Source organism: Opisthorchis viverrini (genome assembly GCF_000715545.1).
Source record: "Opisthorchis viverrini unplaced genomic scaffold opera_v5_208, whole genome shotgun sequence".
NCBI lineage: Eukaryota > Metazoa > Platyhelminthes > Trematoda > Opisthorchiida > Opisthorchiidae > Opisthorchis > Opisthorchis viverrini.
Window position 1 is genome coordinate 344,675 of NW_008751863.1, and position 26,211 is coordinate 370,885.

At 43.5% G+C, this 26,211-nt stretch overlaps 4 protein-coding genes across 4 annotated transcripts in view; 3 read left to right on the forward strand and 1 right to left on the reverse strand.

The window, feature by feature from the left end:
• T265_08206 (hypothetical protein) overlaps positions 1 to 14,010 on the forward strand; it is a gene marked incomplete at both ends in the record, with an annotated part of 36,543 nt that extends 22,533 nt beyond the window's left edge. The window contains one exon of the mRNA XM_009173941.1: positions 13,885 to 14,010. Coding sequence (XP_009172205.1) covers positions 13,885 to 14,010 — 126 coding nt within the window. The remainder of the gene's footprint in view (positions 1 to 13,884) is intronic.
• The window catches only part of T265_08209 (hypothetical protein), a gene marked incomplete at both ends in the record, with an annotated part of 149,930 nt that overhangs the window by 50,731 nt on the left and 72,988 nt on the right, over positions 1 to 26,211 (reverse strand). The window contains 2 exons of the mRNA XM_009173944.1: positions 21,080 to 21,481; positions 24,871 to 24,968. Coding sequence (XP_009172208.1) covers positions 21,080 to 21,481; positions 24,871 to 24,968 — 500 coding nt within the window. The remainder of the gene's footprint in view (positions 1 to 21,079; positions 21,482 to 24,870; positions 24,969 to 26,211) is intronic.
• T265_08207 (hypothetical protein) lies at positions 18,186 to 22,932 on the forward strand (the record flags this gene model as incomplete). The annotated part of the gene is made up of 2 exons (XM_009173942.1): positions 18,186 to 18,650; positions 22,480 to 22,932. The coding sequence occupies 2 exons, from the start codon at positions 18,186 to 18,188 to the stop codon at positions 22,930 to 22,932; spliced, it is 918 nt and encodes a 305-aa protein (XP_009172206.1).
• Positions 23,738 to 24,352, forward strand: T265_08208 (hypothetical protein; the record flags this gene model as incomplete). The annotated part of the gene is made up of 1 exon (XM_009173943.1): positions 23,738 to 24,352. The coding sequence occupies one exon, from the start codon at positions 23,738 to 23,740 to the stop codon at positions 24,350 to 24,352; it is 615 nt and encodes a 204-aa protein (XP_009172207.1).

A 26,211-nucleotide genomic window follows, 5' to 3' on the forward strand; every position in this document is an offset into this window, starting at 1 on the left:
TCCACCAAAATCGAAAGTTATGTCTTATCAGAATCTTTCTTTTAAAGCTGAAATTAACCTTTGAAAAGAGTCACAGTAGTCTGGAATTTAAACGAGAAAAATTGCTACAGAGGACTGGCATCTTCGGTAGAATGTTATTGGGCCTTGGCCTAGCAAAAACAAGGTTAAAAATGTTCACTATCGTTGGATGCTGAACAAAGAAATAGATATCAGAGAAGAGTGAGTCCGTCCAATCATGCGGTACATCACCTGGTTTAGTATGATGAAATTCATCAATTCGGTTGTCGTCTATGCAGCTCCTTCAAAATTATCGTGTTTTATCATCTAAAATTATAGAGAGTGGTTTATTTGCGAACATCCCACTTGAAGAAAGAGATATTTTACCAAGTTTGCCTGTGTAAACCACTTTTTGTCTGACCAGTTTGTTGTAAAGCATACAGGAATGTTTGCAGATAAGACAGTCACCTTCTCACGCTCTTGTTGCACCTGCCAACTCCTAGGGATACGCAGATTCTGGTCTCCAGTGGCACTCTTGGCGATACAGTCACTTTGACTAATCGTTCTTAACTAGAACTATAAAAGTCACATAAAGTAAACAAAGGATAAATACAGCTTAAGGAAGTGGAACATAGTGAATAGGAAATTACGCGCAAGTCCTGAAAATGTCCTGTGCCTGAAAAGCCTAAATAGTCTAAGTTTAGAAAGTAGACTTCAAGATATAATCTATATTGTCTACAGTCGTCTACGTTAACGTTTACCACCCTCTCTATGGAGTCCTTCATTGAGTAGTCCATGTAAAAACACAAGCATGTATTGCCCTTCGGGACAGAACACGGGATAATCGGTGTATAGATGAAATGATTACATATGAGTCATTAGGATATATTCCACCAATCAGTCTAATCAGACAGTCCTCAGGGAGCTGTTTGACAGAAAATGAGATATGATTTGTACCGTTGTCTGAGAGCGGTACACTGTGCCGCCTATCATAATTCCACTCAAGCGCATCTCTCCTCAAGTTACGATTCTTTACCGAGCACTTAGCAATAAATGGGAGCGAAGTGGGACATACTGAAGATCTAGTGCACCCGAAAATAAACACAGACCCTTAGAAGAAACAGTAGGTGTAAAGCGGTAAGGTGGCCTCTTTCGAGGCGAATAGACTAGTCCTTGAGAACTGAACACCAAGATATTGTTAATGGCTATGTTGCTGTGGACGTTGCAGGAAGATGTCCCAACTAACATGTACCTTTTTTGATAGAAGCTGCGGTGAGTGAGTGATGCATTATCTACCTACCTTGATAGCTAGCCGCTTCATCCAACGGTAATTGATGAAGAAACCGGGATTTGCGGTAATAGTACCCCGAATAGAGATAAAGTAACCTAAAGGATGCGTTTAATTTCATGTATCGTGGATTGCCCTCACACATATGGCTTCGCCTATGAAAAAGTTGGAAACCTAGCGTATGTTGGATATTGCGACAGTGCACGCTTGATTCATGTACTGGAAAATTAGTCTTGCTTGGTGGTGATGAATTTCAGATGATGGGTGTATTTTCTATCAGATCACTGCACGGTCTGTAGTTTCCTTACAGAACAGTCGTTATTCTAGTAAGACTATCAACACGAATCACCTGAGTAAGGGTATAGAAGAAGTGTGTATGGTACCATTTGATGCCAGCTAATAAAGTAACATTTCCTCCCGATTCATGAAAGGGAGATGTTGATGTGAACCACAGTTTGGTCATCCATTTGGATTAAACCAGTCGCGAGAATAAGTGACTTCTAATCGATTCACTACTTGCCTCAACGTGTAAATAATGTGGCGACAGATGGGTGGTGGGGGTATATGCCGTCCAAAAAGGCGAACGCGTTGTGGTAGGAGCCGATGCATATCCAACTTGGTCATACGTACGCATCGTCGCTCTTCGGTTCTCGCAAAAGAGTGATATGTCTCCTGCATAACTGCACTTTGTGTAAGGATTGGATCAAGTAAAGTGCAAGATACACCCTCTATCTAAGATAGTGATTCCAGAAAATGAGCAGGCAGATGGTTTATACGTGCTCAGAGAACGCTAAACTGAAGCGTGGTTTTCATACAAACATGATAATCGGAGAAATCATGAACCTAGTTATTAGTTTCTCCAGAATATCATGAGAAATACACGATATTCTGCAAATAATCTCGTAAAGGGATGTTGGATAAAAGGCTTCAACTAAAAAAGCAGGTGAACTATGTGAAGAACAGAATCTGCGTAAAGCGATAAACATTCGTCAGGGGAACAGATAGAGTTAATGCCATTACCCTTTGATGAGAAAGGGAATTCTTGAATTCACATTTCCACAATAATATGAATGAAGTGGAATGTGCTGATGTGCTATGCACAAAGGTGATTCTCCCCACCTGTTTGAAATTCCAAACATGGTTGTGATTTTCCCCTATTGCAATTCCATCAGACTTCCCAGAACAGAAATCCTTCAAATGGATAGCGACCGGCACCTGCGTTAGTGCTTAATACGTACAAAAAACGCGTGACGCAGATGTTTTGCTCCTGAATTGAGTTAATCAAGTTCGATTAGGTCTGAATATTTCGGACAACTCGTCATTATTCTAAAGTAATTTAATTTCTTGCAGATGGACAAGGGAGTGCGCCAAACAATTATGTAGTCAGCTGTCCTTTTCCCTACAGGGTTTCAACACTATAACAGACAACAGTCGGTTTGCAAACAATGTATGCTTATTGTCACACCACATGTTCATAGATGGGGTATTACAATAATGCTGCGAAATTTTACTGGCTTATGCGTCGACACCCCTTCGTACACGGTTGTCAAGCTAAACTTCCCTTGGTGCAGTTAATGAAGGGAATGAAATTTTGGGGCATGATCTTTAGTTGGATATTCACTCTCCCGTCTTGCGTGTTATGCATCAAAATACTTCAAAATGTTTTATGGTTTTGGATGGATATCCAGTGCTACATATTACTGTGTAACAACAGGGTTGTGCTCCTTCGGATAAGCCATTCAGTCGTCGTATTGTTGCCTTGGGACGGGCTGTTCAGATAAGTATCTCATGGAGGTATTCGCAGAAATGCGAGTTGCATGCTTACCAGTTCAGTACAACAACAATTTGATATGGGCACCAGGATCCTATCAAAGTACATGGTTTTGCTGGAAGGCAAGTAAACGTCCGTTCATGTTCTTAACAGGGTGGATCAAACACGTCATTCTATCGTCCGTGTATGACTCCCATGTTTGCTCAGCTATTGAAATTGCAAGCGTTGTTTCTCGTTTCACTACAAAGTGATTAAGTCATTGGCGCCAGTCAAACATATTCCAAAATCTTTGTTAGGAAAAACATTGACCACTGAGTACGCCCAAATTTAGGCTTCAGTTTTGCTAACGGAAAGGTTACTCCAAAGTTAAATCCAATGAGCATTTACTCAAGCAGAAAATTACATTTATTTGTTTGTTGTCAGCAAAATCGGGATCTCATGATGCTGGCACTGGACTTTCTACGGCTATGATGAGTGGTTTTTATCAAACCCTTAATTTTTTGTAAAAATCTGAGTTGTTCTGCTTCGGCCATTTATTGAAGGCTATCCACTGTCCCACTTTTCTTTATTCAAATGGAAATCTGCTCACAATTGTCCGGTACTGATCCAGATTCATTGCAGATTTCCCCCCACTTGTCTTTGGTGTCCACGGTGATTTTCTGAGTTCAGAAAAGGAAACTGTCTTTTGGAGAACTTCGCCTAAAACCGTAGGTGGGTAAACTTTAAAAGTTGGGGCGTACACACTAACCGAATGGTTCCTGAGCACGTACGACAACTAAAAAGCGAGTTAACATGGGATTTCACATGTGAGTTGTGTCCTATCTATGCCGTAAGCATTGGCTCCATGTAGGTTTATAACCAGTTCGCGCCCGTTAGCAAGTATTTTCGGAATACAAAATCTCCAAGGATCTAATTTTAAGGGTAAAAAACGGTGATGTGATTTTTGCTTTTTCATACATCCTTGTCGATAGATCATTCTTGAAGTATGCAAGCAGTGAGTTTTGGCCTGGTGTTGGTCCCGAATACTATGTTGATGGTTTAAGCGTCAGCTTGACAATTCGCCCATTGAATAATTCTCTATTCGGGGTGAAGCAGTGAAGCTTTTGAGTTTTTTCTGCTGGAAAGATAAGAGCGCGCTTCTTCACTCTGTCGCTTTGGTCTCTCTGAGAGACAAGTTAGATTCTGAAGGAACACTGCTGATATGTCCACTGGACTGTCTTCTGCAACCATAAGAGCCTCTAAATGGTATCGACTCAAACAATGAGCAGCTTCTGTGAAGCACACTCAGTCTACGGATGTTATAAAGGGGAATTCAGTCGGGACTCAAATTAATCTCCCGTTGGAAACACGTTAAGATGAAAACGAGTGTAGTCTGCGAGAATTCTCGATCAGTTGGGAAAAGCGGGAATACGGGTTTTACTACGCGATTCTAACTAGACGTGTCGTATCGACCTCAAAATCAAGCTTCTTAACCGTGCTGGGTCCCAAATAGTGTAAGAAATTGTTTTTGTGGTGGAATGTCTCCAACCAAATAAGTTGGTCATTCTTTAATTTGAGAATGAAATGGAGTGGAACCCTCGAAGTGGTAGAACAGTTGCCATTCCACATTTTTACGCCTTACACTGTAACATAGAGACTGCCAAAAGTTTCCAGTAGATATAATCGACTTTTGTAAAAATATAAAAAGATTCTCATTATTTATTTTTCATGACACCTCTGAATCAAATGTATTACTACGATCACCCTATAATAAGTGTAAGCGGAACGATTCCGGTCGAAACAGATCCATTCTAGAAAGATATGACCTTTAAATATAAACAGTTGTGTCAAGTTTGCTGGATAAACTATTAGCGGATATGTGAATAGCTCATTGAGGAGTGATATGCAAAAACGACAGCAAAGTTTACCATCCAAGGCACGCTATTATTAGGGATGTTGGAATACCAGTACTGACTGCAAAGTAAGGACAACTTTTTTCACAGTTACCATGTTAGTTTGAGCTCACAGTGGACGAATTCATGCCCTATGTTAATACACATTTAAAGAATTGAATAGGCAACATTCCTTTATCACTGGCGAGCTGTTTCCAATCATTTAGCCGCTTGATTGCAACACAAACAAACTATGCATTCACTATATTTGGAATCGGTTAGCTGCTTCATAGATCACACCAACTAAGACATGCTGTCCAGTCAAGAACTGTTAGCTTATCAGGGTATACTAAATCACCTAAAAGGCCGTTATATTTGTTGGCTGTAAGTATGTTTACAATAATTCACGTATCTGAATTTAGCGGAATTTTGAAGTATATCAAGCCGCTGGTGTGGGATTACGAAATTCACATGCATGCCTAATTTATTTGAGCACAGGTGTATGAAGTAATATTAGGTGGGGTGTTTGAATGAACCATGGTGTACAATTTCAGCGCCTTGATGTTACGGGCAATGTGGTATTCGTGTGTATCACTCCTACCTACGGTTTCTAAATAGGTCGCAGGTCATGACTGCTTTATTTTCAGGTCAACTGATTTCCTTCTGCTAATAGAAACGTCGATATGTGCATACCCAAGTTTAGGAATTAATGCTTCTCAGCAGCGAACTTGATAGATTGGAACCAGTACTGTTGTGTCAAAATACGGCATGGATCTACTGGATTCCAGCTTAAGACAGGTGGGAACAAGGTTTCACCAAATAATATTATTCGTTGAAAACCAACTCGGGCAATTGTCTCTTTATATCATAATGGCATTAAATTGACGTGTTATGAGTTGACAATGGGCTGTTTATTGCAGCGTAAGAATACTTCTGGCATATTTCTGATCAAAGAATTGAAAATTCACGCCACTTTTGTTCATAAGAATCGATCGGTTAAAATGCCACATTAAGATTCGCCGGGTAATTAACCGGAATCGTGTAAACAGAACAAAATTTTGAGTACTTCTATGCCACTGACATAGTTGTGAACAAACGGGTCGTGTATCATAAATAATCCCCTAACTACCAAACAAAAATACGGCTAGACGTTAATTGAGCAACCTGAGAAGCTCAGCCCCCAATACGGTCCAGTCGCTCAGGAACGTATAATGTTTGATCATATAATTCTTTGGACGCCTAAGCTTTAGTAGACGGTAAGAGACCGCTCGGAACATACGGTGAGTCTAATTTAATTGGTGGCAGCCAGGCCGCTGTGTGTACAACAATCACCTCGGAAAGCATTTGAACTAAGAAGAGAAAAATGTTTTTGGGCGCTTCCGGTCATGTATCTATTGGATCTGCCATCATATTAGATGTGATACCCCACAGTGCCTCGGGTGCGTTTGGCGTACCAAAAATCACTGGGTTTCAATGATGATTCCAGGATGCTTCATCCGTCCGTAGTGAGTCTGATAAGGACTGTCTATAAGGCTTCCACAAACTGTCAGTTTACACATTGTGAGGCCTTTTTAGCCTTCCGAAGTACTGCACAAATGTTTCTCCGAGCGACTATCGACTTTCCATTGTGCTCTTCCTGGCATTCGGTTGTTCGTTTTCGTTCTCAATTGTCCTCTTGTTCCGACTAATCAACAAAACGCGTTTTGCGACAGTTATATTCCTGATCGTATGAATAGTTAGCCCACTGTGCGGAAAGCGAAATGTCTGTTTGATGATCAACACCTTAACTTTGTTATGCAAGTAGTACAGACTGATTACCGCTAAAATATGACATCTCATTTTGGTATCCAAATTAATATGAGAACATAGACTGAGTATTGTAGTTTGCTCAGAGAGAAAATCATAGTCTTCTTGCTTGTTTCGGTGATGCATAGAAGGGGCCTCGGGATAATGAGAACTGCTGGAATGACAGTGCTGTATTTACGCTCCTGCCCCCAATGCGCAGCTACCTACCCCACCTCTCCGAATCATCCGTGAACGAAACTGTGGCAGCTAAAACCCCTGTACGACAAGTACGCAGTTATTACAGCTGACAGCGATGATGATGATGAATTTGCATTAAAAGATGATATTTCTTCAGTTGTTTCTCACTAAAACAGGAGCAGGTAAAAGTTAATGCAGACAGTGCTAATGGTAATCCAAACTTTATCACCACCCCAGGCTATCCCTTAATCTTATAGCCCCGGTGTTAGTTGAAACATGCGTTTATACTTGAACCATAGTGCCACAATCGAGAACCTTAAGAGCTTGTGGCTGAACATGCGTCCAACTTTTATGATGCATTTTATCATGGTTACGCCAAAAGGGGGATTTTTCTTACTTCAGTGAGGCTACCGGCAAAGACTTTAAGCAACAAATGACAGTGCTCTGATGAAGCTGAGGCGACTGCGATACACGCATCAGGTAGATGGAATACGAACTATATCTCAAAAATCGTACCAGCAGGAAATATGGATTATACATTTAGGAACAACAGGCTGTCAGGGAAGCTCGACCAGTTATCTCTATTCGATGATCCAAACGCTAAGGTTTAAGTTAGTTCGAGTCCACAGTACGTTTCTTGAAGGGCAGGTTGTAACTTGTGCCAAGTATCTCTTGTCACACAAAAATTTCAAAACTCATCTTTAAGATTCGCTCTTACTGCCTCCGGTTTTTATCCCAAATACCTGGGAATAACAAGTAACCCTACAGAAGCTATGCTTGTCAAATGTTTCAACCTTAGCCTCAGAGAATGCCCTGTTTTTTACACTTAGTGATTTGCCTGAATTTTCAGAAGTACTATTTTCCCAGTTGTAGTAAACTGCACACAGTCCGGTGAAATCTTCGTAAATGATCAGTGCTTTGGCCAGTGTCATGGCGTGAATCTGCGCTCATGAAGTCTAATAACATGCTGTTGTGAACTAGTGAAGTTGATAGAAAAAGGAAAGTAGTTCAGTTAAACACAATGCGAGTGGTAGCGTGTCTTTGTGATGGTAACTCAACTTAACTTAGGATGATGTGAAACGACAAGTGGATCTTTAAAATATCTGATGAGTTCATAAATGTCGTTTTTTCTCCCTTCGAGAATGGGCGTGTTTATGACATACAAATATGACAAAATATTCTAGTCACGGTAAAAACCAAGCATAACAGTTTTCCCAGAAATATATCCAAAAGCTCTTGAAATGTGCGCCCACAGCACCAACCATTTTATTGTCTGTGGGAAATAGGTTTAAGGATTCATACGATCGAAAAGTAGTATTCATTTAGGGGTGTGTAAAAATGGTGGTATACTCACATCGAGCTTTTACTCAAGGACCAATCGCCAAATTGCAAGGCATATGAGTAATATCCACGAGACTGGGTCATCCAACAAGGTGAAAATGCTTGCAACAGGGGATTAGGTGATCGCGCTTGACAAATGTCGCCTTTCCTCAAGTATATGCATGCAACATTTGGTGGCTGCAGTCTGATTGGTCAACTGTGCCTCGCCAATACGGGTGCAATTCGTGGACTTCAAGGTCGATACGCACGTGTCCGTTGCCGGTTCGGGCGGGCTGTTTTCAGCAATGTCACCGATTTTGCGGGGACTTTGTAGCCTTCCAAACTTGACCTTTACAGGATTATTGGGCAGCGGGTTCGCTATACGGAATCTTACACACAATTTGAGTCGCTGTTATATCTTATTCAAGACATGTACAAGCTATTGACCACGTCGGTAGACAAAGAAAGACAATTTCCAACTCAACTACGCTAAAACTGCACGTGATGGCTTGCTAATCTGGTGGGGAAGTTTTGCGGAGTCGAGAACAATATAGAGAATGAAGAAGATGGCGCACAATTCATACTAAGTATGACTTCACAGTTATATACGTGATTAATAACTGACGCCTTTCATCAGGTAACGAATGTCATAGGTAAATTAAAATGAATACAAGACGTGCATCGATACTGCAGACTAGAAGAGGTTGTTCTAGTTGTGTTCTGATGAAGTGATGATCCGAAGGATGGACGATACCTAATCATCTCGGAATACTTTTACATTCACTTGGATGGATAGCAGCTTCCTTTTTGAGGTTTGAGATCAGTTTATTTCGGAATCCTTTGACAAACGTGCGTTATTGCTGGTCGTAGACACAAATATGCAGAGATTCAACGGCACAAATTTAAGTGGTTTGCGATACGTGCTGTGTGAGCAAGAGTCATAAGGGAAATTTATTTCCTTGCATTACAATAGGAAGTTAGGGGTTTATATCTTACACGATACTTTACAGCATGTAAGCCACGGGATTCAGAAATACATCAATTCCAGACAGGAAGATTCAAATTCATGTTGAAATCTTTCTGGTTAAGCATGGTCCGCTGAGATCACAAGCTTGCTACTTTCGGAAGTGTGCTTATCTGGTGGTTCGCATGTTTATTATGCCCAAATTGAGTAACACTTCAGCGGGTAATATGGTAGATATACTAAAGACGGAAAGTTCATGGCAGTGATATGGTTTGTCTCCGGCAAGACAGCATTGTTTTCATCTTCATAACTGAAAGAACTTGAAGCAGCCTTTTAACTCTATTTTGCTCACAAACGCCAACGAAAAGACAGAATTTGAAGGCTGATAATCTAGCCTCCTATCCTTAAAAGCTCTACGTAACTGTAATCAGAATGCTGTATGCTGTTGTTACTTCAGTTTGGCTGTACCTGCTGCGTGGTTTGTTTTTGGTCCTATGCAGAGAATGTTGTTACTCGGAGTACTCTAAGGCAATATTCTTTACATCCAAACGTCCTCGACATTTGACTGTCTTGTTATTTTCGTTCATAGATCTCTCTGTTCTAACAAGTACATCTTCTGACTGATTGACACACAGATAGACTTCGGTCCCTTTCAAAATACTTGGTAAAGTGTACGCCATCATCCTGACTCAAACAATAATAAAATCAGGGTCAAGTGCAGGCGCGAAAACCTTGTAAGCTCTCTGGTTTCTGGAATCAGCAATGCAAAATAGGGGTGGGGCGAGTTTCCCAGACCAGATTTATGTAACTTTAATTAGCACGTGCTCTTCCTTACACAAAAGAACTTTGGTTAATGGGAAGGTCGAAGAATTTGCGCCAGCTGATGGCCCCACCTAATCGACCATCCTGGAATCGAGCTTACTTGTGCACAGCAGTTGCTACACCGGTTGATATATAATTAATGCTCTGTGCATATGTCCAGTTTACACAATTTTGTTTGGTCTAATGGTAAACATTTCATAGTCTAATCAGCCTCCTCATAAAATTAATTATTTCCATAAAAATAGTACATCTTACTGTTGGCATGCGCAAGTCATGTGAACGGTACGTCCGAAAAATCGATTACTCACAGGTATTTGAATACGCAGTATCAGATGATGACATGGTCAGACGTGTTAGATCATTAGGAGATAGAACAGACAATGATATCGAAATATTTTATCCGTCTGACTTTGCGTATTCCCGTGAGCTCCGAATTTTTATTATTTCTTATCAGACGTACTGAATAGAAGTCGCTCTTCGAATAACGCGTGCTATCATTTGCTTTTTACTGCTTCTCGTAATATCCATTTCTGTTGGAGTCTATCGAATGATTATGGGGATGAGAAAACCAGCAAACTGAGTCAGTGATCAGACGAGAATTGCACATTACATGTGAGAGGAAGGTGAGTTCGTAAAGGAACGTACTATTGCTGTATAGTATGAGACGTGCTTAAATTTATCAGATATTTTAATCGATTCATCACTGGATCAAATGATGATTAGTTATTCCATAAGTGGAGGGGGGAATGGGGTAAGAAAATCCGTTCGTGGTAACCAAGGGCCGATTCTACAAAGCTCATAAGGATTGGTTAAATTTATGCTTGCCATGTTTTTCCTTCACAAAGCGGGAATGATGAAACTGGTAAATCTTATTTAAAGCACTATATTTCTCGTTCGTTAGGTGGAAAACAGCTTTCAACTAGGGCCCACTGAATTACATCATGAAGTGCCACGAAAACTGAGTACAGAATATGGTGCTAACTGAAGCACAAAAGGTTCCTCTGTCGATTTAAATGTTCTTTCACAACCAGTACAGCGTGAATACAGGTCTACTACAACAAAAACGGCAACAAGGTATACGGGTCTAGAATTATAAACCCCAAAATTGTAGGGTTTTTTCGCTGAAATATAAGCGTTGCTGGGGAGGAGGTGGTCAAGTCTAAGATTGTGACACCCAACAACACTAAAAAATCATTAGAAAATATATATTGGTAGCATCAACTGAAAAGTACCCACCAGTCGTTGCATAAAATTTGACTGAGTGGTGCCGCTCAACTAGAGGATAAGTTTCATGTGACTAAATTTGCGTGATACACATTCACCTCAATTTCATGAGGAATTCATACATTTACACACCCAGATGTTCAATAAAATTTGAGTTCTCCAACTGTGACAAACATTCTTGTCACCGGCATTCTCATCGAACACTTTCAGGCATTAATCTTGATTTGGTTCCTTCATATTTCACTTACAAATTTTCTCTACGTTAGTTGAATAATTCAACTGTTCGATTTGTTTAGTTTTTCAAAACTGACTGAGTTCGAACGTGGTGCTCAGTAGGTGTCACTGACTAGACTTTTGAAGGCACTAATATCGTAGATATTCGTTTATAAAACCATATTGAGGATTCCTGAAAAATCCTGTTGGCGGAAACGCAACTGCAAGTATATTGAGTCGGTTAATTTTTGACCAGGTTTTCTGCCATGTGAACTATCTCTGAAAAGGATTAAACACAGAATAAATTCAGATCCTGTGAAATTGTCTGTCTGATGGGATGTTTGTCTCTGTTGTGACCATCTTTAAAAGAAAATCGTTGCACCACTAAGTCATTTGATTTAACAAAACTGACTCAGTTACTTCATAGTTCTGAAAAAAAGTTAAGCACAGTGAATTAACCAGAAGATTAATCCCAAGCTAAAGCTTTCACCTTGCCTTGGTGGTATGACCTCTATGCAGCAATGATTCTGCTGGCTATACTGGCCGGAACTCAGCTTCCAAAATTTGATCCATGCCATAAAGGCCGACAAGTGCAGCCTATCGAAAAACGAAAAGTTTCCGCACCGTGACAGACCGTATAAGGAGGCCGTCTAAAAGTCAAGTCGTACTGTCCTGTTCGATAGGAATGCAAGTGCATTAAGGTGACCAGTATGTTCGAATTTATGGAAGTAGAGATGCTTGCTCCCCCCAAGAAAGGGCTAATGAAAAGTATGGCTTATTAATTCACTCACAGAAACATTATTTGGAAGGATGGACCAGACACTTCAAAGAGTAGTCTAACCGGCTACCAGCAACCGAGCCTCTCAAGATTATGCATACAGACGAATAGAATACACGCTCTAATTGCCCATCAGAAGGAGGAGTAAAATACAACATAGGCGTGACAAAACGTAAGAAGGCGTAAGGACCGTAGGACCCGAATCCAGCTCTCTTTAAAGAAGGCGGGAAATCTCTTGTGAACCATCTGACAAAATTCATTGACATCAAGTTGACCGAATAGAATGTGCCTGTAGAATTCATGAAGTGCCTGCGGATGCTGCGTATAAACCACCGTGGCATCAGCGTGGTAGCTGAGGCATCGAACATGTTCTCTGGTCTTATCCCAAGAATGTGCACTGAACACAAAGTTATCATATCCGCTCTGCAAGAGGATGCATTGAGCATATTGATGCATTAATCACCCTTGGTCAGATTCTGCAAGAGCGACACGAGTTTGCAACACTATAGTGAGCTCCATATTGTTACACGCGTCAGAAACCTGGCCGCCGTGTGCTAAAGACGCTAAAACACTTTCATTTTTCAATTATTGGTGCCTTCGGAGCGTTGCACCAGTCTCAGGTATGTTAAAGTATGTCTAAGTATGTTTTCAGAAGAAACGAATCACCCATGATAAATGCAATGATCACAATACACAGGCTGCTTTGACTCCGTCATGTGCCATATGCTGCAGTCAACCTCACAACCACACGAACGGTACAAACAAGCCAATGGAGATCAAGCAATGACTTAGCAGCAAAGTATAAAGGTCATTACCAGTAAACTCACCTGCGCTGGTTATTGCCGGCTTCCTGACAGGGGAACAATCACTGGTACAGACGTGGTCAGAAATGGCTCAGTAGCGCGCTTAGTGGCAGTTACACAGCTAAACTGTTGCCTTAGTGCATACCTCCCCGTCCCGATCTTAACAGCTGAAAAGTCCACTGGAACTCCTGTGTTGACGCATCAATTATAACAGCTAGCGCCTCCGACAAGTAGTTAATTAACTCCAACTTCCCAGGTACTCGCCAAAGTAAATTGAGGGCTATGACCATTGTATAGCAGGTACGCTGTTTTTACAGAATGGCGATGATAAAGCCAGTTAATTTGTCATATCTCGCAATGCCCTTTCATTACCCTCAAAATAATGTTCTTTGGAACTTGGCTGATCCCAATATGTCGCTGGTAGAAAAGAGATCAAGGTAAAAACTTTGCCTATCGGTAAAAACAAAAGCTCCTGCTGATAGTTATCATTATTATCACTGTCAGCTGTAATAAACGCGTATTTGTCGTACAGTGGTTGTAGCTGCCACAGTCTCGTTCACCAACGATTCGGGGGGGTGGGGTAGGTAGCTGCGCATTGGAGGTGGGAGTTGACAAATTAATGCATAAATACAGCATTGTAGGTGGACTGCTAAATGGGGGGACTGGGAAGAGAGTTGTCTATTGAAGGCAACAGCTCGGATGCATGAGCGCCACTGAGGGAGCAACTGGGCCATGTCTGACCATGTCTCTAACCTCTGATATGGCCCGTCTAGGGGTTCCCATTCAGGAAGATGGCAATGACCAGGACAGCTGATTTTGCTGGTAATGCCTTTTATACTTCGATCTCAAGCCATTGTTTGACCGCCTCCGGCTCTCTCCAACCTTTCCCATGGGTGTGCAAGAAGAGCCCTCCGAGGAATTCGGTCGTCTGGCATGCGCAGCGTGTGGCCAATCCAACGCAACCTATGAAGTGTGATCGGTTCATCTATCGAGGGTGAGTTATTTCTCCCGAATAGCTTTCGACGAACTTCAGCATTTTTGATCTGGTGTTCCCACCAGATTCGGGCGATGCTCCGAAGATACCGATGGTCAAACACTGAAAGTCTTTTGACGTCCTCGGCGCGCAACGGTCAGGCTTCTTATCCGTAAAGTGATATGGAGCGCGCCGCGGCCTTGTAAACTCGACCCTTGACGTACAACCTGATGTCACGCCTACGCCACAGGTGACGCATGTCCACGAAAGCCGCTCTGGCCCACCATATCAGGATGAAGATATCATCGTTCGCGAGACAACCGGGGCTAATACAGCTGCTTAGGTAAACCGATTTGTCTACTACCTCAATCGGTTCATCCGCAAGCATGAGGCTGGAGTTCGAGCCCACCCAGTATTGCAGTAGCACTTTATACTGTGCAGGTCTGAAGCACATGCCGAACCGTGAGGCAGGATTGTTGTTTGCATTACCACGGGGTCAGATCCAAGAAGAGCTATGTCGTCTGCGTACTCGATATCTGTGAGCGGAGGCCCAGGGAGCACTTCGACCCCACAGGCATTCAAGGCCGCGGGAGTTGGCGTACAGCTCCTTAATGAGGGTCAGGAATTTATGTGGGACACCTTTGCTCCACAGACACTGCCATAGTGCTTGACGGTTCACAGAGTCAAAGGCGGATTTCAGATCAAGAAACAACCATTGTTGGTTGCCGGAAGCAGTGTCGGTGTTCCAGAATCTGTCGGAGGGTGAAGATATGATCGATGCAACCTCTTGCAGGACGGAACCCAGCTTGGTTTTCACGGATCTGCCTCTCTCTGTGTTTAGTCAACCTTCGAAGGATAAGGCCAGAGATCACCTTCGGTACCACACCTAACTGGTTGATGCTACGGTGGTTTTCACATAGGGTCCGCGTACTCTTTTTAAAGATAGGAATAACTGTCGACATGCCCTATTCTGCCCTATTCGTCCCATATAGCACCAATAAGCTTTGTCAGGTGGGTCACCAAGGATTTTCCGCCTTCTTTGAAGAGGGCTGGATACAGACCGTCCGGTCCTGGTGCCTTCTCACGTTTCAGTACGGCTATTTCCTACCTTATTTCTTCTTCCGAAGGGCAATCAAGGCTTAAATTCCATTCGCTCGTATGCATTATCTCCACAGGCTGTGTTGCAGGAGGTCATCTGAACTGCTCTTCGAAGTGTTCGGCCCATCTCTCCAGTCGACGTTTTTTGCGAGTGAATTAATGAGCCACCTTTTTCGCTTATCGTTTCGCTGACCGTTGCTTTCCTAGGGCCAGTCGATCGTATCAGTTGATAAAGGGCACGGCTGTTTCTCGTAGCAAAAGCCTTCTCCATCTCCCGAGCTTTCGATATCCACCAGAGCTCTCGGTCTTTCCTTAGACTCCACTATTTGGCGTTTGAGGGATTTGCGTGCGCCGTCGTACTCGTTGCCTGCTGGTATGGCTTTCCTGGCATCATCAGCCATGGATAACGACCTCGACGACATCCAGTGGTCTTGTGGTCGAATTGGAGAAGCTGGGCAGGCAGTACCGAATGCCGATAGTATAGCTCCCTTCACAATTTACCACGGTTCATCCAAATGCTCACTGCCACCACAGTATTGTTTTACTGTGGAGAGTTGTTGGGCTAGCTCAGATTGATACTTTTGAGCTATGGCAGTTCTTCGAAGCCGGTGGATTGGCATGCTTCCTGCGGACTTGCGAGAGCCTGAAGGGAAACGAACTGTCAGGTGTGCGCGCACCATTGCGTGATTGGAATCAAGTGGCGTGTCCCAGGAGGAACGGCAGTCTCGAATTGTGGCTCTCCACCGGTGACTGATGGCCACGTGGCCCAAATGGGTCCACGGTTGATTTGTAGTTGGCGGCTATCAGTTTACGCGATGCGAACGTTTATGTTGAAAGTTTGTGCTTGCCAGAAACAGTTCGTGATCAGCACACAAGTGAAGGAGTCGATCTCCGTTGTCTGTGCGGCGAGCATCGACTCCAAAACGACCACCCAAGTATGATTCCAAGGAGCTCATACGATATATTTGAGCATTCAACTCGCCTGCGAGGATCACAGTGTTACTGAATTTTGCTTGAACAATGAGTCGACAGAAACTATCCTTCTCACATCAGAACTGCAGTCCGTTGGAGCATAAGCCGACACGACAAACAGGCACCGCTTTCATGCTGAGAGGTATTGAGCTTGATTGAACTGGATAGCCGGACGGCGCAGAGACGACTGTTCACTGGGATCCAAGCCAGCAAAGCGCGTTCAACTCTGGGGCTGAGTGCGAATCCCACGCCATATATTCCACGAGTCATCGCTTCTGCGTCACCGGACACACGGAGGGAGAAATGTGAAAGAACTGAGTTCACCCTTGGCGTTCTGAGATGCATAACCACGCTCGGGTCTTTTATGCATGTTTCGGAGACACAGCATATATCAATTTTAAGGGAGTAGAATTTCTCAGCAAATACTGCCTGTTTACCGATTTGACATAGAGCATGGACGTTAAAAGCTCCTATATAGAAAGGATATCGTGGATTTCGAAGAGTGCTAATTTGTTTGTTGTTAGTAAGCAGAGATGAGCACAATACCCTTTGATCAGATAACTGACAGCCAAATGGCCCAGCGACGTTTGCTTATGCGGTAAGAAGGTTTTGGGGAGGGACTTCGTTGGACTCCGAACTTCGCGGGCAAATGATGATTCCCGGCTGCCCAGGCCGAGGAAGGGGTTCGGTTGAGGTACCCTACCTTGAGCCTTTGACTCAAAAGTCTGACCCACAAGGCAGTGGGAGGATGTAGGGTTTTTTTTGCTGGGACCCTGCCCTTAGCCACTGACTCAAGTCTGACCCACCAGGCAGCAGATGATATGGTTTTATTTGTAGACCCCTCCCGTAGCCGATGACTCAACTGTCTTGCCTGCTCGGCTGCATTGGGTTGGCCTAATTCGAGGGCGCAGAGAATAAGGAGTTACTGTCTCATTCCTGATGCGACTACGCACATCAGTTGCCTTTTGAGCAACACCAGGCTATTTTGGTTTAAAAGTATTTCGATCGCACTGGGTAATGTGCCGGCGGTCATGGTCAACCGTCGGGCGATCCGAGTGTGCGGTTTTAAGGGCCGACCTTTTCTAACCCGCCCTTCCTCTAGGGGAAGGTAGCATCGCTGCTTCGGTGAATATGGACATGCTGGTCACTTGGGGGAAATGCCTTACTGATTTCATACTCCTCTCGCAGACGACAGTACGACTTTACCCCCAGAACGCCTCCTTGCACGATTACTCACAGTACTGGAACTCGCTGCTTTTGGTCTGGCAGCTCCACTTTGGCCCTTGTGGCATGGTTGCACCTTGTGCAACGACGTTCCAGCCAGTGAAACCCGCGTGATCATTGCAGCACTCAAGCTTAACCACCACGTCAAGATGGCAGCTGTAGGTCGGGAGTGCTGATTGTATCGGTAAATTGTGGCCTAATTATTCATTGTCCAGTAATGCAACAGCTTTCATCAATACTTGCAACAGCCAGGCTAAACGCTGCATTCAGGATTGGCAAGGTCAGTGGCGTCCACGTGAGCTTGAAGCATTTCCTTCTGTTTCATCTCTGGGTCATCAATTCTGGTAGCTCACAGTATGGTGCGTCGAAGCTCTGAAGGACATTGACGATAGTGGTTTATATGATGTAGTTTGATGACCGAGGGAACAAAAGCGATAAATCCAGCAAATATTGAATAGCTTCTTGGGCAATCTGATGAGCCAAGTGAGCGCATCATTCACTTTGACCAGTTGGAATTAACTAAGTTTCATTTCAAAAAGGCTTGGTGAACAATCAATGGGAGACCTCTCTGTCTGTCCAAAGCATTTTAGCTGACTGAATTTTTATTATGTTAGGAATGACCTCTAGAGCCAGGTTGTAAGTTATCTTATTTGTGACGGTGTAGCTGTAACGGCCTTAGGGATATGGAGTGAGTAGTAGGGTATTACTGCATTCACGCTTAACCTGAGATTATCACACCTACTGTGACTTTTTACTACCTCTGTGTTAAACGCTATTTTCCCACCAGCCACTACAAATCAGGAGTTTATCAACTACAATCTTTTATGCTACTCAACCGAGGATTTTACCATTTCAGACACAACTCTTATAGCAACTATCAACAAATGTCAACACGAATATCAATCCCGCGTGGACTTCCACCTCCTCTTCCAGATGAACTTTCAATGCTATTCAGTGACTACTTTGGGCGTTTTGTTAAAAATGACCCGGTCTATCTGGGGTTGAACCGCGTCACCTGGAATCTACCATTTCCACTAGAACGCCTTTCTTTACTACCACAGGAGCTCACTCCTGAGCTGGTATTTCGTTCTCCACTGGACAAAGTTTTATGCCGGATCGTTACGTGCTGGGATGCGAATGACCGCACTGTTCTGGTGGATGAATTTCTTGCTAATCTTTTCAGAACCAGCTTGTTCGGTCAAGTTTATGAGGCACTTTCTGCCAGAAACGCAACACAACTCACTCGTCCCCGGTTCGAATCAGCTTTTAAGCAAGTTTGGTTCGGTCAGTATTCTTGGGACAATATGTCAAACAGGCGGCTACAAACTTGTGGATTTCAGCATGTTTATGTAGGTAGAAAGGAAGGAAACAGAGTCAAAGGGTTGCATAACTGGGTACGATACTACCATTTGGAAAAGTGTGCAAGACTGGTTCTAGAGATGGTACACCGAAAGCATCCCGGATTTCATCTTGCATCAATGCGATTTACGTGGGATGATGCTTTAAAACCTTACGGGACGATTTTCTTCGGAATTCCAATTGATTTTGAAATTTTAATATTTTTTTGCGCATTTCTTATTGGTAGCAATAGAGATGTTAATTTCATTATTGATGGCAAGCAAGTCACTGTGGTTTGTTACGATGCTGCCTCTCAAGTTGATACGCTGGCTACCGCCTACTTCAGGTACTGATACAATGAAACATTTGTTCCTTATAATTTCCCAGTAGTCTGGATCATCTATAATGTATGGGGGGGGGGGGTTCAACCAGATTAGGTGTCCCCTGTGCCTGTAGTACTCATTTCGGTTTGTATTGCTTCGAGCAGTTCTGAGGTATCCTGGTTATAGTGGGAAACAACAACCATTTATGTTTCAACCAGATTAGGTGTACCCTGTGCCTGTAGTACTCATTTCGGTTTGTATTGCTTCGAGCAGTTCTGAGGTATCCTGGTTATAGTGGGAAACAACAACCATTTATGTAGGTTTACCGCACACAAAGCATGCATCCATAGATGTTTGAATAACGTCAAAACAACTAAGGGTCTCTTTTTAAAAAATGAAAACAGGTGTAATGATAACATTGTGACAAATTCGAGGCTTAATAGATCGGAACTACGGAAAAAGCGCCAGTAAGCAAAATAGTGGTTCTCATCTGAACCAAAAACACAACCCATGAAGAACTGCCTAATTGGTCTTGGTTGCGGGACTGGTACCTCTCGAGAGGAACACTTGTTAACCATTCAAACAAGTAATAATTTGCACACATCATATTTTGAGAATAATTTCGTAATGCATTGACGCTAGTGCCAGATGGACTCTTACTGAGGTAATTAGAAGGAGAGTCTTCAGGTATGCAGCGGGTAGTTCAGTCCCAAGTAACATCCAGGACCATCAACTGCGGTGGCTTGGACCAGTTTTGTGAACGTTTTGAGGCAGTTATTCTGTACTGTTCACATAGCCTCATGAACTGCGTCAGAGTAGGTTGAACCTTGTCACGCTCCATGAATAGGGGATCGTGGTTGTCGTTTTAGAATCAGTATCTTGTCTGGATGACGATTTCTAGACACACAGAAATCGGAAATGAACCACCGACGTGTGCCAGAAAGTTAATGGCTCAAACTTGTTCACTGGTATTGGTCAGGTTGCTGTTGATCTGTTCGCCGAGTTTGTTAGTCGGCTTGCAAGTGTTTCGTCACCAATCAATGGGATATTTTCAGTGCGTGCTTAGGTTGGTCCCCATTCTATTGGTGACCATCTAACAGTGTACCACAGATATTATTATTTCGCAACATTTGCAAGGTGACTATTACCTTGTTGTTGTTCTTGGGGTGCGATTTGCGTTGTTCAGCTTGATGCTATCAATAATACTGGATTCAGACTACAGAAAAACTTAAATTAATTCCTTCTTTTGTCTGATCCAAATATGAATTAGTTTGCTTTGCTGGTCCCTCAAATTCGTAGGCGCTCTTCAATCTCCCATAAGTCTGCCATCACCCAAATCAAGTATCCGGCTCGGTTTTCACAGCCGTGTGGATTTGAACGAAAGAAGCATACTGTCGTAGGATGTCTCCAAACTCTAACCTTTGCATCGGCCCCTTTGTTACTAGAGATGAGGAGTCTCATCGAGGTATTTACCTGGCTAAAGCCTGGATTGAAAAAATGTTGCCATCGTTGACTAAAGAAAAATGGCTGAAACCACAATAAAAGTTAATGTTGAATTTCGTGCATCGGAACGATATTCTGTTATGAGGACTTCGTCAGCGAGCAATGTGTGGCAGGTGAACAACGGAAGAATGAAGGACTTGGTGGAACAAGCTTGTATGAAATCTAGCGGACGACAAGGTTATGAGATGAACATACATGCGTGGTAAATGATCGTTTACATATCATGTTGTGCAATTACGAGCAACTTTGTCGCAGCTGATTTCTTTCTTGTGATGTGTAGTTGCTCGCTGAAAGCAATCACTGATCGGATTTACGAGTGGGACAAGACCGAGGTTGAAAAACACAAGTGGCTTTTATACCAGGACAAAGGCCGTAGGTCCATCAGACCCCTGAAGGTTGGCAGGAAGATTGATGCCGTTCATATTAAGTGGCGCCATAAAGTAGTATGTCGATCATTCGAGCTAAGAGGGCTTCAACCTCATGCCCTCTTAATTTTGGATAAAAAACGGTTGCCGGTTTATGAAGATAAAACGATCAAGACACGGTGACAGAAGTAAAAGTTAAACTGTAAAGAGCAGATTCACGCCTCGATGATTAGTAGTAAGAAAACCCACCTCCATTCTGCATTTTCGCTTGAGGCAATGGCGACCAAATCACATTCGGATTTCGCTCTAACGGACGAACAACCCTGCGGGGGCACGGGGTGTAGTGAATTGTGCACTCTAGAAGGTACTCGAAGACCATGAGAATTGTATGGGTATCGTACATCTGCGTGCATTCCATTATAACACGCAACACTGCTATCGACTGCGACCGGTTCGACCGAAAGCCTCCCGTAATGCGATGAGCCTTCCGTCCGCGTGTTTTCTACAACAGATAGCTTAAGTCGAGTCTGAAATCTCGGGTCCTCAATGTCTAATTGAACATCGTCAAGACCATCTTCGGGATACACGGCACCTTGAGTCCGTATATCATCGCTTAGGTACTGAGTCCACCTCGGCCTGGAATAAGTGGTCCTGAAATGAAATAACGTAAATTTTAAGTCAGTATACATTTTTGAGGTAGAAAGCATCCAGGTGGCTTATAGGAAGAATATTGTATAATCCCAAAATATTTAGCCGATGGGGAACCTCCGTCAATGCACGTTCTTATCACATGGACGTAGGAAAATGTGGCGATTAAGAGTCGGCGACAGCTAAACCCTGACCGCGGAATCATGAATTCTCCAGTAGGTTTTCACAACCGAGGATGTTCAAACAGGTGTGGAGCTTGTAGGAACAGCCGTTAGTTTTTGTCAGAATTCTGCTATGTTCTGCGCTCATCACCTTAAAATCGGTCTAAACTCTGAGATTCAGTAAGGATAAAGCACTTAATGCGCTGTTTTAGACGAGACATCATCCTGGTTGCGAATACCTCGACTAACTTAGCAATTATCGCTTCCGGAGCGGAATATTGATGTCGCAGTATAATTGTTCAAAATATCCCGTAAAACAGCAACTAACCCCTCAGTATGACTTTGAGACGAATGATACCACAACCCCCCCATTTTATAGCTCCATTTTAGCAAGAAAGCTCTTGAAATACCGCACGGTGTGATTTTTGCGATGCTACATTCTAGAACCGGCTATCGCTACTGACCCTGCTTCTATTCTGGTTCTGTCATCGCAAATTTGATGATAATTTCACATCACTTGATTTGGCCAGTCTGTTGCCTACTTACAGGAGAAACTAGAACTTTTTAGGTGATTGAAACGCAACTTCCCAGTACTTTGAAGTGCGTCGTAACCAGTTCGGCTTACGATTGACGTCTTAGTGATATGTTCAATCAAGTCCACCATATTGGCCCAAGTTCAGGCAACTGGGATAACCAACCATAACACAGTCTAAGGTGTTTTTGGTCAGTTGTATTTAGATCCTCTCGGCCGCTTTAAAGCTTTCTTGATCCGAGTCGGGTGTCAGTCACCTGGGAATCGGTAGGATGTATGCGCAGAATGGAGGTGATTTGTGCTCTCAGATAAATGGTCTCGTGTGCAATGGGAAAGGAATATTTGGAAACAAAAATGAAGTTGAAGGGCGTTGCTCAAGGGGTGTGGAAATGTTGAGGCCAATTGGACAATATCTTTGTGACAAGGGATTGAATAGTGCACATGCTGATTTATCTACGGAATCTGGTGTTTCTCTGGAACACGATGACGCAACTGAATTACGCCACGCGACACTCGAAGGCAGGTGGAATGATGCAGAGGCTGCGGTCGACCGTTTAGCTCCATTGATTAGAGATTTAGATAGTGCTGATGAAATACGATTACTCTTGCTGGAGCAGCGCTTTCTGGAGCATTTAGAGGCGAACGAAGCGATGCATGCGGTCACCCTACTGCGAAACCGCATCACATCGATGCGGTGTGATGAACGGTGTGAACACGGAACGAGTTCACACGCTAGCGATCTGTTTGATATGTCGAACTAATATGGGAATTCGTGCGCAAGCTGGCGGGTGGGCCGGTAAAGATGCAGGAAGCAGTTCACAGCTCATCAGTCGAATTCAGACGATGTTGCCTCCTCGACGACTGGAAGAACTTATATAGGACTCGGTGCGCGCACAGCTGTCCACTTGTATTTTCTGCAACCCTCCCCCCGGTGTTCAGACGGATTTCAATAGTATATCACTTTTGCAGCGACACGCTTGTGGCATGCAAGATTTTCCTGCCTTGTGTATCCAAACACTGCACCAACGCGATGGTGAATTGTGGTTATGTCAATTCTCCCCAGATGGTTCCTATTTGGCTGTCGGAGGCAAGGATGCGAACGTGGATGTGTTCCGGGTAGAGCTAGTCGGACCTAGTCGGCTCTGTATTTGTGTTTGACGTGTTAACTGGACAACATCTGTGTAATCAAAAAGTGCATGACAAAGGCACCTACTCATCGGCAACCTTCTTCGCAGACAGTCGGAAGCTGAAGGCTTGAAAGGTATCTTCTACATCATGGACACCGAAGACCAAGGTCGGATATTGACAAGTGTTGATGGCTACCGTGTGCAAGGGATAGCGGGCATTTTACCTCCGATGCCCTACGTTGGTTTGGACGTGAAATTGGACGGGAACAAACTGAATTCGGTCTTGGATATTAGCGCCTCTTGAGCTCCAGATTCTATTCTGGGTGGTTCTGTTCCATTGGATTCCACCCTATGTCCCTTTCCAAATGCATTAAATGGCCTGGTCGATCAATTGTTGATCGCTGACAGCCTATACCGAATCCGATCGTTCCGTTTCGGGATGATTGGTCCCGCCACAAATTCCACTGGTCCCACCTTACTGCCAGGTGCCCCATCAGAGTCAGGTGACCCTTCTACACCCTCTTCTGATTCTCCGCCGACCGCTGCCTCTACTGCGCCTCCTGCAGCAACCACAGTCACTGCAGTTAGTGCGGCAACCTCGACAACCGAAGAAGAACACACACAGCTCTCCAGTCCATTTGACCTCTCCGTTTACCTAGCTTCCAGTGGGGCCCACAGAGCTCCAGGTACGGGTTCCGTCGTAGTTTCCACCAATAGCCCGAGAGTCGTGCCCATGTCTTCGGTTTCTGATGACCCATCCATGGCGGCTGCTCTCACCGTTGTTCGTCTGTCCAGACAACAGCAACGTCTACTTCAGTCCAGTTTGAATAGTGGAGCCACTTCTACTGGACTGTTGTTTTGGAATCCCCAGTCTCCCCATCAGTCAAACTGCTCCATTCCACACGGGCTGAACACACAGACAAGTTCCGTCTCTTCCTATTCCCCTGCATCCCCCACCCTACCCCCTGGCATCTTATTTGGCACGCCCATTCTACCTGTCAGTTTGGTCCGAATCGCGCAATCCAGTGCTCAGGGTTTACAACAGCCTCCATAGCCGTCCTCTCTTCGCCCTGTCTTACATCATTCCGGTTCCACACTGAGTGACACCCTCTATACAGTGGTCTCCTCGTCTGGTGGAGGCAACCTAGGATCCGGCGGCAGTAGCTTGGCCATACTATTCGGTACTCCGCTGGAACACTCAGCCTCATCTGCTCCTGCATTTTTCCGGCCAGTGCCAGAACATTGGCTGTATGCTTGTGTTTGCCTAGGCTAGTTTACTTAACTATATTTGTGCTCCCAGAGGAGACTCTTCTCAGATGGACCAAACACTACTTTAAGTTCCAACACTTTCATTGGTGTAGATTACTGTTCTTTCAAAGGTGGCCTTGAATTACGAGCCTTGCTGTTACCGGGTCATTTATTCGCGAGTGTTGTATTATGAAGCCAAATAATTGCTGCCTGTCCGAGGAACATGTTTCCCCATCAGCAAAGGTTCACACCCAATGTTCTAGCTACTTTACAAATGCATGGTGCTTGTTTATTCGAACTGAAAATGCTTGACAAAAAACATACACTGATCCATTTTGAGAGGGTGGAGACACTGCAGACCAGGCATTTGTCCTTCTTGCTTGGAGACCCTTGCGCATAGGGTGATAATTTGAACGGATAACCTGGAGAAAAGAATAAGATATTGAATTTAAAGCGTTTGGTTAGCATCGAGCTTTTTGCGAATTGGTGTGAATCTGTATACATGTTTTAGACGGTGGTTGATTGACAGTATGTTCTCACTCTAACGAAAATTCAGTTGCAAACGAAAAGAAAGGTGGGTTCTCCGTAGATGTAAGTCACTTTCATATATGTACAACTGACTTTCAGAAATCTTTTATTAGTGTATTGAAATCTCTGTTTTCAAATTATCCATCAATTTATCGATAAGCTGGTGGGTGAGAAGATTTTACTTCAGTAGTTCATCCCAGGCGCTTCAACATGCATTTTGGTGGTTCTCAAGGTGCACCGCTCCCTCACATTCTCACTAGGAATAACAATAGACTGGAGTCAGTAGCAATGCTGGAACCGACGACAGCAAGCGCAGTCTGTATTGTGATCAAAGCAATTACTGTCTCACCGGGACACAACAAGGCGTCTGCAATTCTTACCCACAATGACTGACCAGAAGTCACAGTCATCTTCACAGAAAGCATATCACTAATCCATTTTCCGATTTTCAGATATTTTTATTACTTTTGTAGCTAGATACTCAATGGATATTACCATAGCTACCAAAATAAGTAATGCACTTACTTAGGATGCAATCCAGATATTTTAACGGACATGCAGGAAAACGTGATTTTCGGAAAAACTCTACTAGGGATCCCGGTCTTGCAACCGCAAATAAGTTGGTCCACAATAGAAGGTTATTGAGAAGCAAGTTGAATGGCACGAGTCCTTACTTATCTTGATTTCAGTTAACATCTGAAGAGCGATAGATCGCTATCACAATGCCTCAAACAGGCTGGTGGATGAGTAAAAAGTTGGTGGCACCAAAGTCTCACTTGAGTAGGCACGAAATGTCGCTTCGAGTTGTAGCCAGAAGTGAAGTTTTCAGTTCACATGAAAAAAATTCAGTTATTTATTCACAAGCTTCAGGAAAGTGCGAATAAGCATGACTTGAAGAAATAGTGAAACATTGTACCGCGAATGGTGCAGTACAGATATCTCAACAATATTTTCAACTCCTTCCACAACTGGCGAGGTCTATAGCAGGTGACCATACTACCATTCTCGGGCGCATTACAACATTCGAAAACGTCGTCCATTCTCCACCAATTTTCCACTTGGCGGTAACAAATACCGCAAATATATGTAAACGGCTGGGATTTCAACCTAAATGCGATCCCTCTCTGAACTTTGAAG